Genomic DNA, 21120 nt, shown 5'->3' with positions numbered 1-21120 from the left:
AAAAATAAAACATTAATAAAACAATTATTTAGTGGGTTTTAATTTAATTTGTTGTATTTTTTTTACTTCTAAATTTCATAATAATGTAATCCAACATTGTTCTTGCCAATTCGTAACTGTTAAATCTACATGCAATTATTGAGTGAAAATAGTTTTTGTATGTTAAAGAGCCCCTATTATGGGTTTTTGAAAATTACTGTCCAACACAGCTCTAAATGAATGAAAACATCCAGCTGAGGTTTAAATCTAAATGCACCTTGTTTAAAAATTATCAATTTTTATTAATAAAAGATTTGACTCTGAGTCGTTTAAATGATTCGCCGTTCGTCGCCATCGACACAAAACAATACCAAATATGAACTACCCGATCTGGTAAAACGTGAACGTGCCTTTCCATTCAGACACTAGCAGAGTGCGAGGGATCATGAGATTGATGATGACGCAAAGATTACTATCCCTGAGATATGGCCAGACATGCGGCTGTGGGGAATAAATGGTCACAACACCACAGTATAGCCAACCGTGTGCTGTGTTTGTTCCTGTCATTTTTCTGATGATTGATATAATGGGGTACATGCCGAAGCATGCTAATAGGACTTTTAGTTTGCCAGTAACCTGGGTTAATCGTTTCCGGCTAATTGTATGCCAATGCAAAATCGGCACGTTTAAGGTCAGTTCTCTTTAAAAATCAGCGATCTCCACTGGCTGAGTGATATCCAATATGAAGTGGGTCTCAGATTGTACAGGTAGCACTGCATTAAATAAAATTTTTCCCCGCCATGTCTTTATAATATGAGCATTTATTTTACCCCAGTATATTCAATGGAGCTTCTGCGCTAACCTGCCGATTCTGACGGGTGTGTGCGCGAGCAAACGACTTTTTGTCTCGTTTTACGCTTGAGCAACTAAATGAATGCCAAAGTCTGTTTAACTGATTGTATTTGAATTAACATCGATGCTGTAAAAGGAACCATATAAAATGGAAAAAAAAAAAAAAAAAAACTCACAATAACAAGTCACCGGAAGTTTATCAGTATGGGAAACTAGCTCGGCATATACCCTATAACCTAAGCTGCAGCGTCGGATTTGCCAGCCATTTGTTATTAAAAGGAAGGATCAGCAAAGACTACTAATGTATGGGAATTTGTCAGTTACACAGTTTGTATAGTCCAGTTTCTTCTTCCTGCAGATCCTGTAAGTGTTTCCCTTACCTACACAATGTGAAGTGTGATTAAAATGGTTGCCTCATTTTCTGTAGTTTGCAAAATATGTTGTTAATCAGAACTTGTAATCACATTGCACGGCTTGCAATTACGTATCTGTTATAGATCAGTGCTTGTAATGTACCTCTCAGGTTAAATCTGTATGGGCTATTTCATAAAGCGCATCCAAAACTACGTTGAAAATGGGACGCGTGCTTCTTCCTTTACCAATTTAAATGCGCTCGCGATCCTCTGCCGTTTGTCTTTGCTATGGCCACCGTCAGCTGTTCCTCACGCATGCAGCACAATTAATTTTCAAAATAGTTCAACTTTTGCCACTGTGTGGAGTAATACTGACTGTGTGGTTAAGAAAAGAGGAATATGTTGGTGTTTAACTGCATTGCTTTAATGCATTCCTGCATTGGGCTCACACATATACTCCGTGCTCTGACTACTTGGGCGCAACATACTGGGTCATCGGACCAATCAGCGCAGATTAGCCTCATGCAAAGGAGGGGTTTGGGAACAAATGAATAGCTGAACAAATCATATGGGAGTCGCTGGGATAATTAGGCAAAAATAAATGCATATTATAAGAAAATGAAAGTGTTTTTTGACCTTAAATGCAAATCAGCCTGTTGTTGAAGACCCAAAAAAACAAAATATGACCTTTTATAATGCAAAAATGGGGCAAAATAAAGCTTTTTAAATTTATGCTATTTATTTCTGTTATTATATTGTCATCACATTTATAAGGAGTAAATTCATACTAGGCCAAAAAAAATTTATAACTTTGCATATTAAAAAAAAGTAGCAAAAATGTATTCATTGATGTATATAAACTCATATTTTTGTATTTTAAGTCAAATTTAAAACTCGCAATTTTGATAAATTAAATGAGAACGGAGAAACTATAAACCTGTTAAAGTTTCAAGGAGGAAAAACAATCTAAATTTATAAACATTTTTCTGACTTGACTGCAATTCTAGCCGGCTGCTAGCTCTCTGCAACTCTCACATTGTCTCCAAGCGGGGCTGCGCCTGGTCAGCACTTGGATGGGAGACAACATGGGAAAGCTAGGTTGCTGCCGGAAGTGGTGTTAGTGAAACCAGCAAGGGTGTGTGGGTCCTAATGCCCCAGTATAGTGACGGGAACTATACTGTCAGTGAGTGCCATTTTTCGGATGAGACGTTAAACTGAGGTCCTGACTCTGTTCGTTAAAAATCCCAGGACGTCTTTGAAAAAGAGTAGGGGTTTAACCCTGGCATCTTGACCAAATTTGCCCAGTGACCTTTTTCCATCAGGGCCGTCTAATTATCCCCATATCATAATTGGCTTAATCACTCTCTCCTCTCTACCAATCAGTTGGTTTGCGGTCTGGAGCAATATGGCTGCCATCACATCATCCAGGTGGATGCTGCACACTGGTAGTGGATGAGGAGTTTCCCCCCAAAAATGTGTAAAGCACTTTGAGTGTCCAGAAAAGCGCTATATAAATGCAAGGAATTATTATTATTATTATTATTATTATTATTACTACAGGTTTACCTCTTGCAAGTCAAAGTTTTAATTTACGAATTCTGACTGTTTTCCTCTGCATTGTGACTTTTTCTTGCAGTTGTCTTGTCACATATTAGAAGAAAGCCAGGTGAAGTAAAACTAATTGGCAGTGTAAAATAGAATAGAATAATTCACACATGCAGCAGTATGATAGGCCACAAACAGCACTGGAAGAAGAACAACAGAAACTGAGCTTTAATATACAAAGTAAAAACTAACAAACTAAATCAACAATGTGCAACTATGACGACAAATAGAAACATGCTGAAAAACAGTGCAGAAAGGAGACATAGGAAACTCTTAAACTCAGACTAAGTCTTCAGCATTAAAACAAGATAAGACAGAAATATGAAGTTCTAAAAAAAAATTTAAATCATGAAATATTTATTGAGAATAGCATTAATGTATTTTGTGGTAAATAAAGTAAAAACCTTAAAGTAAAATGTAAATCTTATAATAAAAATAAATGGACAAAGTGGAGTAAGAAGGACATCAAGGTCAAATGCATAATAAAACAAAGCATTAACTAAACCTAAAAGTAGATCCTGTTCCCATTTAAGAGAACACTGCAGACACAAAAATCAAGACCATTTACCTGTGTAGCATCCAGATTATGACCTTGTTTGGCACCCTTTCCTTTAGGGACAAGAAAACATGTTTAAAACATTAGGGCCCAGAGCAGGAAAGATTTTGTGACATGACTGATTGCAATCCTGATCCTCTGCCATGATAAAAATATGTACATTTTAAAAATAAGATAAATAAAAGCAGAAGCACTCAGTTACCTTCATTGGAGTGACAGCCATGTTCCCTCTGTAAATCAGATACAACCAATTACAGATCACATTCTCAACTGATCACAGGACTGCAATCAGCTGCCTGATAGCAGACTTAATCAAAAGTCGTCCGCTAAAGAAACTCACTGTTACGGGCTCTGATAAAACTTTCTCTGCCTTTACTGAACCTGCTTTGGTCCAGCCAGTTCCTGCCGGTGGAGGTTTAGCCTGTGAATTCAGATGTAAAACAAAATAATAATAATTAAAAAGAAAAGGTGTAAATGATAGCATGCAACATTATTGAAATAAAATTTCAGGAATGTTCTTGTAACATTAGTAGAAAAAATGTTTTGAGAACATCAATATAAATGTGAATGGAATGATCTAATAGCATTTTAAATAATTTTCTGACAACATTAATATTATGTGAATGGAACGTTCTTATAGCATTTTAAATAATCTTCTGAGAGCTATAATTTAACATGAGACTGAAATGTTATAACTAAAAAATCTTCTATAATAAAATCTTGACTTACTAAGAATGTTAGGGAAATGTTCTAAGTACATTAATATAATGTGGATGGGATGATCTAACAATGTCAAAAAAAAATTCTGAGAGCATTAATATAATAACTTGTGTCTGAAACATTATGAAAGCATTTTGAATTACATTCTTATAATTTATACACATACATACATACATACATACATACATACATACATACATACATACATACATACATACATACATACATACATACATACATACATACATACATACATACATACATACATACATACATAAATTTAATTTAATTTAATTATTAAATTTAAATGTTTCCCAAATGATGTTTAACAGAGCAAGGTAATTTTTACAGTATGTCTGATAATGTTTTTTTCTTCTGGAGAAAGTCTTATTTCTTTTATTTTGGCTAGAACAACAGTCATTATACAATAACTAGCCTAACCTGCCTAGTGACCCTAATTAACCTAGTTAAGCATTTAAAGGTCACTTTAAGCTGTATAGAAATGTCTTGAAAAATATCTAGTAAAATATTACTTATTGTCATCATGGCAAAGATAAAAGAAATCAGTTATTAGAAATGAGTTATTAAAACTATTATGTTTAGAAATGTGCAGGAAAAATCTTCTCTCCGTTAATCAGAAAATGGGGGAAAAATAAACATATTACAATAATTAATAAACAAACATAAACAATAATTCAGGGGGCTAATAATTCTAACCTCAACTGTAAATAATAATAATATACATTATAATAATTATATAAATGTTATAAATTAATAATAATAATAATAATAATGTTAATAATAATAATGATGATGAATTATTATTATATTTTTAATATGTTAAAATATAATTTATAAATTAATATAAAATAATAATATTAATATACATTTCTTATTATACAATTATACTTCTATATAATTAGAAAATCATTATATAAATGTTGTGCTGAAAAAAGAAAGTCACCTACAGTTTAGATTAGGGCTGCACAATATATTTTTTCAGCATCAATATCACAATAGTCACATCGAAATTATATGCAATGTTGAGTCTGGGTTATAATTGATCATTTTGCAAGTGTTTTTGAGGCCTGTGACTGTGTGAGGGTTTTAAAAGCATTTAGTTAGTTTTTTTTAACTTATTAATAACAAATTAATTGTTTATGAAACAAAGACTATGCAGTTTTATTTATCATTTGATTTTTCAATTACAGTTTGACTCCTCAAAAAACAATAAAATGCTGTTTATATAATTTGTATCTTTCTTTATTGAATCCATCTATGCTTGTAGATTGTTTCTTATATTTTATGCATATGCACTTCCCTACAGAATCCTCACAATTAATCTTTCCAAATAGTTATTCAACACATCTAGTGAAATTGTGTTTCTATCGCAATACCAATATTGTGCAGCCATAGTTTAGATGGAGTTCTTTTCTTTTATGAACAATCTCTTTTTTAATAAAAATATTAAAGTATTTGTACAGTATATTCCTGTGAATTACAAGAATTGTTGCGGTAATGAATTTTTAGGTAGTCTATACAGCACTGCATATAACTTCATCCTATATATTTACCCAAACCACATGCATCTCCCAATAATACTTCATGAATCATGTCATGAAGGTTGACTCAATATGTCAGAAGTGAAAAAACTATTTTGATTCCCATGAGCAAAAACAATCAGTATTCCTCTCCATCAACAGCTGAAGATGACATTAAATTTCATCAGATTGATTTCCATCACTGCAGAGATTAACCAGTCATTCACAAGTGGCTGGGATTTAGGATGGCTTTAATTAAAGTGCACTGCGATTGTCGTTTAAGACTCTAGATGGCAGTGAAATCAATAATAAGCTTTTGAGTTAGTCTGTCTGCAGCAAACCCATGGCCTTACTGTCTGCTGTAAACTTCCTCTTCAGTCTTGAATGACTAATAGTTCAACTTGATTGTGAATGTGCATTTGCTAAACAGATAATCTGTCAGCTAAATGTCAACGTTACCTGTGGAGTCCTCTGTGAATTACCAATGTCTTTAGCTGAAAACAAAATAGGGAGAAATGTTAATGCATATAATGCTTTTGTTACAAATGCACAAACATTGTAGAGGATTGCTTTAAATGTCACGAATATGCCTTCATTTCATGCAGGCCAATTTCTACCACAGAACAACAAAAAAAAGATATACAAAAAACTGCAATACATAAATTGAGATTAAAAAAAAAAGAATTTGTTATATAAAACTTATTTTTTATATACTTTTAAATATATAAACTCAGCATTTTGTATCTCACAATTTATAAACTATATAAATTGTGAGATAATTATGTGAGACAAAAACTATAAAAATTATTAAAAATGTAAGAATTTTGAAATATAAAGTCAGAATCGCTAAATACCCTATAAAGTCGCAATTAAAAGAGGCTAACTTTTGCTCAGAATAGTAACTTTTCTGCAATTACAGTTTTATATCCCACAATTCAGATTTTTTTTCCCTCAGAAATGTGATTTCATTCCCCACAATTGCATGGTCATCTTTCAATTCTGACTTAGAGATTGAGTTTACTCAAAATTTAGAGATGCATAGAATTAAAATGCAAAAACATAAAAAATAAATAATATTATAATAATTATATAGACCCCCTAGTTTTTGCGATTTTGTAATTGTTTTGCAATCCTGCAAAAGTTTAATGCAAAATAATTGCAAAAATATATAAATAATCTTATAAAACATCCAATTCCAAACCATTTAATCCAATTAGATTTATTTCAGTTTGCAACTGTTTTACATGAATTATAGACGCCGCATACGCAGAGCACGCGATGTATTTGAGTGTCTCTCGAAAAAAGACATCTCACCTGCATCCTCACAATCATTACATTACAGGGAAGTAGGGGGGGAATTGTTTTGCAGCCTGTGCAGTAACCAGATGCGGATGAAGTGCGAGTGATTAACATGTGAAGTCAATGCAAAGATGCGATTAGACATGTGGCTTAAATAGAGTGAATAACGCGGCACGAATTGAGCGTTTTGTGTGTTTGACGGGCTTCAGATTGTAGGAGCAAACTTCTAACAAATGGAGCAATGGAAAAGACAGAAATTGAAGAGGCTGCTGGACATGACTGAATTGAAGGACATTATTTCTGCTTTGCATGTATGGTTGGTTTTATGATGTGCATCATATCGATAAATGATTTCGCTTCTATCTATCTATGTATGTATGTATGCATGCATGCATGCATCTATCTATCTAATCACGCTAATTTCAGGGAATTACCACTACAAAATCAGTCATTTTCAATTGCAAAAATATATATATATGACTGATTTTGTGGTGGTAATTCCCTGAAATTAGCGCGGAAGGAAGGAAGGAAGGAAGGAAGGAAGGAAGGATGGATGGATGGATGGATGGATGGATGGATGGATGGACAGATAGACAGACATTTTTTATTTAATTTTTTTTGTGACTATCTTTAATAAAAACCTTGTATTTTATCATTAGGTGATACAGTTTAAACAATATTAAAAGCATCATTTAGGTACACGAGTGATCTAAGAATAAGCAGCTGATGTACTTAGAGTAAGTTTCTTCTTGAAATTATTTTTCTCTTTAACTTTCTTTCTTGAAATTGGAAAGCAGACGTGTCAACTCGTGAAAATTGATTTTCTGTCAGTGTTAGGATCTGTGAAGTCTCTGTGAGCACAGCTGGAACTGAATCTATCAGACAAATCTCTGAAATGACACGACATTATCCAGAAATGACAGTGCGCTACTGATTCATGGTTTAAACTCAACTGACCTGCTATTTGCCTGAGCAGCAGGTTCAGTAAAAGCTACATGCGAGGATAACAAGAGCACCACTTTGCACTGCCTTGCTGAAAAATACAGCATTTCTGGCCCAAGATTATGTGGCGTTTCAATTCACTGTGTGCATGTATATTGCTTAAAAACAGGACAAAATGTTCAATTCCATTTTAAACTGTGTTCCCTTTAGTTTGTTTAAGTTTAATGCCATGCCAGCTTCTATGACCGAAGCATGGCGAGTAAAAAGTATACTGGAGATATAGATTATCTTAAAGTATTTCATTTATTTTTTTCTAAAACTATATTTGGATTAACAGTGTTAAAAATAGCTTCAAACGAATCAACTTATTAAAATCAATAACACAGAATTAAAACAACCACAATCCAATAGAGCAATGGTCTCAAACTGGATTCCTGGAGGGCCGAAGCTCTGCATAGTTTAGCTCCAACAACCTCCAACTCACACCTGCTTAATAGTCTCTAGTAGTCTTGGACACCTTGATTAGTTGGATCAGCTGTATTTGATTAGGATTTGAGCAAAACTGTGCAGAGCTGCGGCCCTCCAGGAATCCAGTTTGAGACCTTTGCAATAGAGCATGCATCACAGTATACAAATAGACCACGTGGGAGGATCTTCTACAAGTTTTAAAAACTAGTGTGTCATCCTGGAGTGTTACCTTTTGCACTTTCCAATGCATGTTGTACAAGTGTAATCAAGTCCTGTTTCTGGCTTTTTCTGGCATAGTGATAGGCGTCATGTCCATGAACATCCATAGCAAAAACATCAGCCTTAGTCTTCAGGATTATCTCCACCGCTTCTTTACAGGAGTTCTCGCAAGCTAAGATTAGCGCAGTCCTAGACAGATTACAAATAAATAGACAGCATAATAAGTCAGGGGAAAAAAAAGAAATGATTAATCAATTGTTATGGTATTTACTTAGGAAAATAAGAATGTATAGCTATTTTTTATGAAGGTTAACAGATCTCTTTACTTGCATTATCTTTTTCTAAGTGACCCATTGAACTAAATATTATTATATCATTTATTTAAAAAAAATACTGTTTAACATTTAATTAACCTAATTTGTTAAAGTAATGTTTTTTTTTGCAAATAGGCTCATTTAACTCCCCTAGAGAGTTAAACAGTTTGACCATTTTTTAATCCATTCATCTCCAGGTCTGGTGGGAGCCGTTTTAGCTTAGCTTTGCATGAATTATTTATATGGATTAGACCATTAGCATATCGCTCAAATTTTGTAAGAGTTTTAATTAACATTTTTAAAACAAATCAACTTAATACTTGAAAGCAATTTAACCTCTTAAAAGTCAAGTGCTATTTTGGGGTTTCCGCCTGGAATTTTGCCTTCCCAAATTAAAAAGCTTCCCAAATCCACATGCAGAGGTGTAAATCCAAAAGTTTGGTATCATTTTGAAGAAAACCCTTTGAATTTTCATAAAACACAGTTGAAAGTGATTAACATAATTGTATATGTTGTCTGTATTTTAATAAACCCCACCAAAAAAAAACAAAAAAAAAGAGGTGCCTTTTTTTTTTTTTGGAAACTCAAATTTGGAAGTGTACCTTTTAGGTTCTGTGTGGTCTAGGTTGCTGTAATTAATTTAGTTGGTTCCTGCACATATCAGTAGTCAAAGGAAAACAGAAAAATGTCTCTATCATAATCTATAAAAACGTTATTCTATTCTAACTGATGAGAGAATGGAAGCATTTAAAATTTAAAGAATGCGGAAGTAAATGACGTCATGGACTCGGTACCAGGTCCCAGAGATTATTATAGCTGCATTATTCTGTAGTTACATTGTGCACAAAGGTGAAAAGTTGCGATTTTCTAAGCCAACTTGGCTAGGAACTATACTCTGCACTGTGTAATATCATAGTGACTGCTGGATCTATGATGCAGCAGCAAAGTTCTTTAATCGTAACACCAGAATGAGGGTATATTTCATAACCAGACTGACCTAGAAAATAGCAACTTTTCATTTTATGGTTGATAATTACATTTAAAAAAAAGTTTTAAAAATGATAATTTCATCTATATTCTCCAGGTTGTATTTCAGCGTAGTACACACTCACTATCTACTTCATAATCATTAGGTACACCTGTTTATCGGCTTATTAATGCAAATATCTGTACAGCCAATCACACGGCAGCAACTCAAAGTATTTACTCATGTAGACGTGATCAAGACGATCTGTGACGATCTGTGAAAGTTACTTTGCATGTGATTAGTACCAGACATGTTAAGAAACTGCTAGTCTCGCACATTCAGATCTCAGACTGTCAGTTTGAATGGTATTTGGTATTTCACCTTTGTTCTTACATTTGCATTGACTTTTATGCAATCAACTTGTGCAATTGCTTAATTCAGTATTTCATATAAAAGGCTTTTATTGCCGCCTACTCCTTTAGCTTGCCCTTAACATAAATCACAGCACAAAATTATTATTATTATTATTTGAATTTCTTTTTTTTTAACAAAAGCAGGGAACATGGCCTCAGAGGTCAGAGGACTGATTAAAGCTCATGCAAAGGCAGCAATAACCTTAAATATTAACTGCAAAAAAACACCTCTGAACAGAAAACACATCAAACCTCGAAGCAGATGAGCTACAGCAGCAGAAAACCATGATGGTGCCACTGCTTTTCGCTACGTTTCACAATTCTCAAGGCTCACCAAACTTTTTTCCACAGTGTATCAATCTTGTGATCCCTTGATCCAGCAGACTAATACATCATATCACAGGACTCAAATCTTTTCAAACTGGAGACTTTGAAATGAAATTAGGTTTGCTGTCAAATGGCCTCCACAGCCACCAAGTCTCAATAGAATAGGGCAATTTTGGGATGTGTTGGTATGGGGGATTGACATCATAAAAGTGAAGCGCCAAAATTGCTACACGTCAACATGGAATTGCAAGGAATACCTAATAATGAGGCCAGCAAGAGCAAACTGCATGTTTAGTACAAGCTGGGTGTAAAACTAAGTAGCTTGTAATGCTTCCAGTAAGGGCAAATCACAGTAGCTCTCTCAGAAGATGCATTTATAAAGCTAAAAGGCCAACGGGTTGGAGTTTTAAAGAACAGTCTTTACAATTTTAACTGTGCTCACAAAAGATAGCATGACTTCATCAGCAAAGAACAAAAGTCTTCAAAAATCCTAAGTGAATAATAGGGAGCATCAAACACCATGAAGAACTGTTTAAAAACATACAACTACAGCAGCGATGTGTATTTAGACTTCAACATCTACCTTGGATAACCTGTTCCCTAAAATAACAGACGAGAGAGAACTTCACAAAGCTAACATCCATGAAAAAGCTGAAACTGCTAAAATTTTTATCACAGACACTTATGCTGAAATGCCAAAAAGATGGTGTCATGCTCATAAAACATGGAAAACTCGTGCACCAAGATGAACTTGAATATTATGAAACTACTGTGTGCAGTTTTTGGGGGGAAAAAAATGAAAAGCTGCTTCCCTTCTCCAGCATCTGCGATTAAAAACATTCCACTGGAGGCTATTCAAAAACTGGTTTGATTTCACTCTTTGAAGGTTGGAATTAAATCATCTGGAATTAACTTTGACTGCTGAATTAAAGCCAAGTAGTGGTAAATCACCTCATCAGATGTTCACATTATTTTGTGAACACCTTTAATATATATAGCAAAACTTCTTTAGTTTTAACATTGGATGCAATACAAGTGTGCCATGCAGCATTGTTCCTAATGCTGTTTTTTTCCACGGTCAGTGTACAAATGTTAATGTATGCCATTTCAATAGGAAAGAAAGAAGGTGACTTTCTAAGGATGTAGTGCAGATTTTCACATTATGTTCATTCAGATTAGTTTAAAAACTGGAACTGAATACAAATATGGACTGGAATATAAAATGTGATCTTTTTCCTCTGGCTTTTGCTTTAATCATACAGCTAGAACAGAAAAGAAAACATAAAATAATATAATAACTTTAGAATATAACTATTTAAAAAAAAAAAAAATGCCTTACTTGTTTTGCTTGTCTCGGACAACAGTGCGAGCTCCATACTGAATGAGTATCTGGCAGGCTGCAGGTTGGCTCATCTTAGCCGCAAGCAATAAGGGTGATCGACCATCCTGGAAAAAAAAATTAAAATAAATATCAAAAAAGTACTCAATCAATTTTTTCATTTAATTTTCATGCAAAATAAACTGTGTTTCTGAACTTACTGCATCAACAGCATCAACAGATGCCCCGCTGTCACAGAGCACTTTGATGGTGGCTTTGCAGCCTAGATATGCTGAAAAACAATACCAAAACACAAGACGTTATAATTTTCTGATCAAGCCTGACAAGTAGAAGCTATATCAGTCCTTTTGTGCAAATGAAAGATTTATAATGAACGATCTGTTCAAAACAATGACAACAATAAATCTGACACACCCAAAGAATGAAAGAACTCAGAATGCCCACAAATTTAGAGCTTCAGAATGCAAAAGAAAAAGCTCCAAGCCACTAAAATACATCAAATATTATTAACATTGTAGAAAGTCCTGTAGGCCTAAAACACATTTGCATGTTAATAAATCAACATGAATTAAACACTTCTACAAAATATAAAATATTACATTAGGCCATGCTTATAAAAGGTTTCTTCCCTTATAATCCTAAAAAGCATACACACCGCCTTGAGCTGCGTTAAAGTAGAGGATTTTCAGTCCATAATATTGTAGTGATATTACAGTAAACTTAGTTACAGGTTTGATTTTTTTTCTGCTTTTCACATCCAAAAAACTTTAAGAGGCGTTTTAACAGTCCAGAGCCACCGTACAAGCTAAAAGCTAAATACAAAAAGCCACCATTTGAGGTAAAGATAACTTTATGATAAACACGGAGCATAAAATAAAGACAAAATTACATTGTTACATTACATTATAAAAGAAAGCATTCGGTTTGTTGCTTCGACACATCAAAGTGACCATCGTCTATTGTAATGTCTATGGTAACGCCACTCTCTGTTCAAGATTTGAGATTTACATCTAATTTACATCTAATAAAGTTGCATCTCATTCATGATCGAGAGCGCTGATTGGTTCAAACCAAATCTTTCTCATAAATTAATGAACAGATGTGCTGAAAACTCAATTATGTCACTTTGTACAGCCTGCTACAGACAGCCAATCTCCACGCTGGAATTTACACAATGATCAAATCACAGTGACGTTGCTTTCAAATTACTTTTTAAACAGGAAGAACAAATTTGCTCAAAACAATGCAAAAATCTAAATATATGTAAGCTAAATATATGTGTCCTATAAGTGTGTTTAGCACCGTGAGACATATATATGACTGTCAGCATCTCAAAAATATGTGTTTTGGTGTTTCGTGACCATTTAAAACATCTTCTTTTGTGTCTTCTCCTTTTGGAGCCACAAATAGAAAAAGTACATTTTCATTGCTTTTACTGTTTGCACTTTTTGAAGCCAAGATATTATTTAATACAACTCCAGTAGTGTTTGTCTGAAGAAAAGCATATACACCTTTAGCTTGGCTTAAGGAGGAGTAAATTACTGGATGATTTTCATTTTCAGTATAGTGAATTTCAAAAAATAAATCCACATACCTGCATCATGCAAAGCTGTACGGCCCTGCAGGTCAGTACTGTCAACGGGACATTTACTCTATAAGAAAATCAGAAAAAAAAAGCAATATTATAGATGCTTTCAAATCTAACATGATTTATTCCAAAGTTAATTCACACATTCTCTGCTAAACATGCTGAGAAACAGAGTTAAGAACACTGAAGAATATATATTTCTCTTTCATCATTATACATCAAATGCACCTATGGAATTTGGCGCCATTTCAACCACTGGTGCCATTTATTTCTCTTCAGCTTCTTTGATATCTTCACATTGTCCATGGTCTTTTATATATTTTGCTTTGCTGCTTTAATGTAATTGACTTCTTATTGAAACTCATTTGCATTAATTTCCAATATTTAATTACAGCTGCAGTCACATCAAAGCTTCACCAAAGAGAATTTACAAATGAACTGCAGATAACACACCTCAAATTCTCAGCGTCACGTTCGTGAGCAAAAGAATAGTTGCTATGATACAAAAAAAGTGCAGTAAATTGCTCCAGCCTTGCCTTAAGCGCTCAGCTTTATGTGGAGATCAAAAAGCAAAAAAGAAAGTCCAGAGAAAGAAGGAAGCAAATAAACATGGGATTTAGACATAAAACAAGAAGCATAGCGGTGCAGGGAAAGAAAAGAAAACGTTAAGCGGTCTTTGGCAGAGTAATGGCTGAAGGGCTGGTTATACGTCAACACTGACACATTCCAAAGTGCTTTCTCATTAGTCTTTCTTCCTGTGATTGTTAGGAGGAAACACAATAGCCGTACCTGCAGCAGACTCTGCACACACACAGAGTGACCGCCGGCTGCAGCCAGATGAAGAGCTGTTTTACCTGAGAGAGGACAAATTATTTATTTTACATTACATTGTAATTACATTTACAAGCAAACATACAATAAACTCCAAAAAGCTAGAAACTGTTAACCCAGAGATGTCCAATCTAGGGCCCGCAGCCATCTGAGAAGAGAGGAAGAATGATAGACATGGTTTCGAAATTGTCATTTCAAATCTAATGTAATCCTTTGTTTGTTTGTTAAAAGATAATTGGAATTAAATGGTGTAAATTAATCAGATTTACTGTAAATGTACATACTGTCCCACAATGGATAGAGGACAAATCAAAGCAAAGGCAGATTCTGCTTGACTAGTGTATTCAGCATTGAACTCCACTGTTTTATAAATGTGACTGTTCATGTTTTTATTGCAATAAGTTATCAATTTAAACGTTATACTGCATTAGTTAAGATTAATGAAAGTCATGTTTTCGAATAAATTAGGAAATTAGCCTTGGCAACTTTAATGTAATATAATTTAGTACATTTACTTTCGGCCCACAGCTCACAATGGTATTTGGTTTTTGGCTCTTTATACATAAAAAAAAAATTGGGCACTACTGTGTTAAAAACAACTGGGAAAAAAAACAGTGAAATGTAAATTATATGCCCAAACTGAATATTGTGGATGCTAAAGAGCTGAAAAAAATCTGAAAATGACTTGGTCCTAGAATTATTAAATTAATTAAATTTTATTTTAAAAAATTAAATAACTGCATTGCTCTCAAATGTAATTATTATCCCTCAATTGCACTTTAAAATGAAATTTAATTTTTCAGAAAACAAAACACATTTCTTTAATAATTAACAGTCAAATGTAATTGTACAAAACATTTATTTACTTGCTAATGAGCAGTGTTGGGGAAAGTTACTTTTGAAAGTAATGCATTACAATAGTGAGTTACTCCCCCCTTTAAAAAGAACCCATTAAAAAAATGTATGTAGGATAATGTTATCGTCTGAGAACTTCCTGAGCTATACATGCTGTATATGCAGATTAATGAAGGTTTAAAGCAATGCGTTTTTCTACTTTTGTCCCTTTTGTCTTATTAGTGAAGTTAAATCACTGTCCATTCAGATAATCCTCTTTTTCTTTTCTGTCATGTGTTCAAAATAACAAGAGTTTTCCACTGTGGAAATGTAAAGCTCTGCCATCTTAATTTCTGTCTGTTCCTGCATCTTCTCATTGCAAGTGGGATTCAATGTGACTACGATCATTTTAATTCAGCAATTTATTTATTAAGTAAGTTATTTATTAAGTGAATAAATTAAATTTAAAAAGTTACTTAGAAAAGATATATTATTACGCAACTCGTGTTACTTGTAATGTGTTACCCCCAACACTGCTCATGAGGCACTTTGGTCACTTTATTTTATGGTACAACTCTTACAGTAACTATTTGTAGCTCAATAAACTGTTAATTTGCTGTTTATTAATATATATTAAGGTGGTAGTTGGGTTTAGGCGTTGGATAGAATTAGGGATGTAGAAAAAGGGATGTTGAATAAGAACTTCAAGTACAAATATACAGCCAATACCTTAATAATAGACAAGTAATAAACCAGTAAACCGTGATGATTGGTACTTAAACTAAAGTATTATAAGACGGTTTTAGCATTTAAATTATGGCTGCAATATTTTGTTTCTATAGAAGATTTATTAAAACTCTTTAAAAATTTAACACTAAAAAGTTTTGTAAATATTTAATGAACGTGTTATATGGTGCAAATAATTAGCAAAATGCTGCTTTGTATTTGCTATATATATATATATATATATATATATATATATATATATACACATATACACACACACACACACACACACACACATGCATTTATATGAATTTACACATGCTGTGATGTATTAATTGTTCATTTATTCTTAAAAAAATTTAAATCATCAAACTTTCAAGGTTTTAACTTTGCTTCATGGTATAAGATGGCAGACAGCCTCTAAACAGAAAAAAACAGAAAAATAGAAAAAAGCAGACTAAAATATTGATCATGACTTGAGATTTAACATTCTATTGTTTTAAAGCAAGAACACGATATTGCCAACCAAGCCCTTAAAGGGATAGTTCACCCAAAAATAAACATTCTGCCATTATTTACTTACCCTTTACTTGTTCAAGACCTATTTGAATTTCTTTCTTCTGTTGCTGGTTGCTGACACCCATTCACTTCCACAGTAGGATAAACAAGACGACAGAAGTCAATGGGTGCCAGCAACCAGCATTCTTCAAAATATCTTACCTTAAATATTTTGTGTTTAACAGAAAAAAAAGAAACATATAAAAGGTTTAAAACCACATAAGGGAGAATGCATTATGAAGTATTTTTAGAAAACTATCCCTTTAATTACACACATTTGACACCTTTAACCAATAAAGATTATGCACATAAAATTAATTAATCTGTATAGACAAAATTCACCATTCAAAGTAATCCAAATTAATATTTTATTCCAAAACTGCTTTATTGGCCAAAAATCCTTGTCAGTGGAAAAACCTGACCATTATGTTCTCCAGCATCATTTAAGGATTATCCAAAGAGCTTTTTTGTGCTTTGAGTGAAAACAAGACCAACTGCTCATCTCCACAAGAGTTCTCATGACTTGATTAGTGATCTACAAATAGTACAAAATACTATTCAAAAATCTAAACCATGCTTCCTATTCTCCATTTCAACTTTTTGAAACTTGTATTTTCAGTGTGTTACGATTCTGCAGTTTATCCCAAAAATACCATATTCAAACCTACTTTAAATATGCACTTTCATGTGAGTGTATTCAAAGCCAATCATTAAAGAGAAGAAGCGCAGAGACAGGAAATCTTACCTGCAGCATCTACAGCCTTCACATTGACTCCATTATCCAGAAAAACATTAAGACTATTTATGAGGCCATTTCCAGCAGCAACATGAAACCTTTAAAAATAAAACACAAGGAAATTCATCACATACCTAGCATGATTAGAATCAGTAATACCGCTTTCATACTGTATCAGTAATATGTCTATATGCAGTATGTCACATATATGTATATAGAAATACAACATGAATAATATACATTAGTGTATTTAGTAAATATCATTTTAGTATATAAAAACGCTGATATTTACACAGGTTATTATTAGCATACTTTTACAAAAATATGCAAAATATGCATTTACAACATGGGTGTGATTTTCAAGGTTTTGCCAATGACGTGGATGTATTAAGAGCCAGGAGAAATTAAAAGAAACATGCAACAACATGGCAGCCAATGCCTGTTTCAACAAAATAGTCATCATAACCACTCCTTAAGCCTAGTCATAAATAAAGCAGGCATGATACATCAGTTTAATAGATCACAGAGACTACTGGTAGAACAAAAGGAGGATCAACAAGATGTAGGATTCAGTAATAAGGTGAAAAATATGTCTTTGAAATCAATTGTATGAAAAAGTAGTGAACAAATAGTACGAATAAAAATCACTTCTTTATTCCATTATGTCTACTAGCTATATCAGGGCAAAAAAAATGCAGAGATTCTGTTTGACAGAAAAATAATCAGGTAGAAAGCCTGGAAAACATGACTGAAATCCTGTCATGTGATCTGACACACCTAATGAATAACAGACGGCTTTAAAAACAGCTGACTAGAAAAGATAAAGGAAGAAAAATAGAAAAATTATAGTCTGCATGAAACACTGCACATAGTGTTCATTATTATCAGCATTACACAGTGCTGTGTCTCAAATTAATCATTTGGTCAAACATTTAATTTCGTTAGAAAGCTTTACTGATGGCGTTATATTCTGTGGAACAACTTTTGATACTCTGCTTTTATGTGCTAGAAAGCTCCACTGTAATGGGATTTAGTGCTGGTATGTGATGTGATGGACTACTGCCTGACTATTTAGACAAAAAATTAAATTTTTATTTTCATAAATCTGTATGCTTATTTTTAATTTTTTTCCATGTCAATCAAATTACAGAGCACCAGCAAATGTTTATGTACATGCGCACACACACGCACACAAACAGAGATCTGCAGAGTGGATGGCAACATCAATAGCGTGAGACATTTGTGCTGCCCATTACATTACAAACCAGGCCCTACAAAGAGGGCAAATTCTTCAGCAGGATATCGCTGCTTCTCATTCTTCAGCCTTCATAAATATATTCCTGAAAGCAAAAAAGGTGCTCCAGGATTGGCCAACCCAGTCACCAGATTTGAACATTATTTAACATGTCTGGGGTAAGATGAAGGAGGCATTGAATATAAATCCAAAGAATCTTGATGAACTCTGGGAGTCCTGCAAGAACGCTTACTTTGCAATTCCAGATGACTTTATTAATAAGTTATTCGAGTCATTGCAGAGATGTATGGATGCAGTCCTCCAAGCTCATAGGAGTCATACACAAGATTAATTCCTTTTCCACTGCACCATGACTTTATATTCTTTACTGTATAATATTTTTTGTTAAGTGACAAGACTTTCTGTCTAAGCAAAGTCAGACCTTACTGTCCTGATTAAATAATTAAATATCAAGGCATGATCATATTTTATTTTGGTAAAATAAGTGTAATCTAGAGGCCTTTGCCTTTCATATAAACCACTTCTGATACCAAATGATCAATTACAAGTCAAGTTATTATTTTTTGTTCCTAAAACTTGGATAGATGACAAGACTTCTGTCAGGTAGTGTACACTTGAAGACAAAATTATTAGGATTCCTGTGAAATGTAATTTTTTTTGTGAAAATGTAAACGTGCGTAAAGAAAAAAAAGGTTTCAACACATCTTTTTTTAAGTTTAATCACTAATTCCTAATAGCTAATTTATTTTTCATCATTTTAATTAGAAAATGTTAATACAATATGTTGACATCTAAAATTGCTACAAAGCCAAATGTTCCGAACTTGAAGTTGATATCACAAAAATTGAGAGTTAAATGAACTTTTAGTAAAATGACTAAGTCACCATGATGTCATGTCTCATGACCAAAAATAAATTCATGTGAGTCTTAAGGGCGTCACACACCAGAAGCGCCACCTGGCGAAGCGCAACGTTGCACCACGCAGCACCATGCATTTCAGAATTCTAAACATAGGTTTCTATCAGGGTCCGCAGCGCCCAGCCACGACTCAAGACACTGTTCATATTTCTGCCGAGCCACAGAGCGCTATCTGAATAGTTTTGTTTTAAATAGCATGTGAATGTGCGCATCTGGTGTGCGATACTTTCAACTGTCATGTGCGCACCGTGTTGCGGCACTGAGCGGCGCATCTGGTGTGTGACCTGCTTTAGGCCCAATTCCATTTCTACCCCTTAGCCCTTCCCTTCCTCCAATTCTTTTTAGCTTGAAGGCGTAGGGCTAAGGCCAAGGGCTAGATACCCCTCGAAATGAAGATTTTTCAGGACCAAACTCGAAACCAAGGGGTAAGAAAATTTCCCAGAATACACCATCTACAACAGCAGCATGGCAGCACATGGAAGTAAAGAGATGCACAAATCAGTATTTGCACATGTTTTAATATATCCATAACCGCGTTTGTTTTATCGTCACGTTTATAAAAAAAAACAAAAAAAAAAAACGCTAAAATAAAACCCGCTAAATTTCGCTATCTATAATCTGTAATAATAACTTCTGTATAGGAGTCCCACAACATTCTGTCACTCGATGACACTCAAATACAAGTCTAGTAGCTGAGAATGAGCTTTTTACAGTGTCTACTATAATGTTAACGTTGTTTTCGTTTGTCTACATAGATGAATATCGCCAGGGTGTAAACGCACAGTACAGCTATGATCTTATTGCCACATTAAATCATGATAACATAATATATGCCTTCAGTGATATCCTAATGATTAAAAAAAAAAAAAACATTATTTCTCAACATGATTAATAACAGAGAAAAAATGAACATAAATCAATGTACATCTTTAAACTTCTTAATCACAGTTCATGTTTTTATTCATCCCAAATACCTTTACATAACAAACTGGAATGTGTGATATTACAGAAAGTGAAGGAAACATCACACCAAGTTATTCTAAGACTAGGTATCACATGAAACCTAATATCAACTTGATTCTAAATTAACTGATTAAATGACTTCTTTCAAGCTTCATGTTTCAACATTGTTTTGTGTGCTTTGTTTATTCTTTTGTGCTCTTATAAAAGCACAGCAGCATTTTTCACCAGTGTGTGTCAAGTCCATGGCGAAAAGATCTTATTACAGATTCTGAAAGCAGTCCTATAGCTCTGTCAATTATACAATAAAGGAAAGCGCAAAGCAAACAGGGCATTCTACGAAGCTTAAGCCTGGGGGTATGAAAGAAGAACAGGAAACCAGTGCAGAAGGAGCATTTAAATAGCATTAAGTCTGAAACTGCCTTTAACGTTGTTTTCAAGCAGTAAAGACTTCGGTTAGTATGCATGTGCTAGGCATCGCTCAGGCAATTCAAATGTAAAAGAAGGAAAACACTACAAAACCTGAGTGCAACCGACTCTGCTGTTCATTCAGAAGCCGCTACTGGAAACAAATCCCCAAAAAAAAACAATCACAGCATTGTGCACTGCTGGGGAGGACTAGGGCACAAAAATACAGCTATCAATGTCCCTCCCTCATCCCTTGGCTGGACATTTGCACTTTTATTAAAAAAGCTATCTTTGTTGCAAGAGACCAGGGATGAAATGCATATAAAAGCAGTGAAAACAGCAGGGAGCAAAAAGATGTGTTTTTGAGAGTCATGTCAAATTGAAGATCACAAGACCACTTGATTCCTGAGCC

General features: G+C 33.9%; 1 protein-coding gene across 1 annotated transcript in view; it reads right to left on the bottom strand.

Annotated features, from left to right (window-relative positions):
• The window catches only part of uacaa (uveal autoantigen with coiled-coil domains and ankyrin repeats a), a 36369-nt gene that overhangs the window by 8428 nt on the left and 6821 nt on the right, over positions 1-21120 (bottom strand). Inside the window, exons 3-12 of the mRNA XM_056478506.1 lie at positions 17177-17265; positions 14272-14336; positions 13489-13546; positions 12095-12165; positions 11895-12001; positions 8545-8723; positions 6066-6100; positions 3686-3766; positions 3548-3575; positions 3358-3398 (exon numbers count right to left, since the gene is read on the bottom strand). Of these exons, the coding sequence (XP_056334481.1) occupies positions 3358-3398; positions 3548-3575; positions 3686-3766; positions 6066-6100; positions 8545-8723; positions 11895-12001; positions 12095-12165; positions 13489-13546; positions 14272-14336; positions 17177-17265 (754 nt within the window). The remainder of the gene's footprint in view (positions 1-3357; positions 3399-3547; positions 3576-3685; positions 3767-6065; positions 6101-8544; positions 8724-11894; positions 12002-12094; positions 12166-13488; positions 13547-14271; positions 14337-17176; positions 17266-21120) is intronic.

Source organism: Danio aesculapii, chromosome 18 (genome assembly GCF_903798145.1).
Source record: "Danio aesculapii chromosome 18, fDanAes4.1, whole genome shotgun sequence".
Classification (NCBI taxonomy): domain Eukaryota; kingdom Metazoa; phylum Chordata; class Actinopteri; order Cypriniformes; family Danionidae; genus Danio; species Danio aesculapii.
Note: the sequence above shows the minus strand (reverse complement) of the source record. Positions and strands in the feature narration are given on the sequence as shown.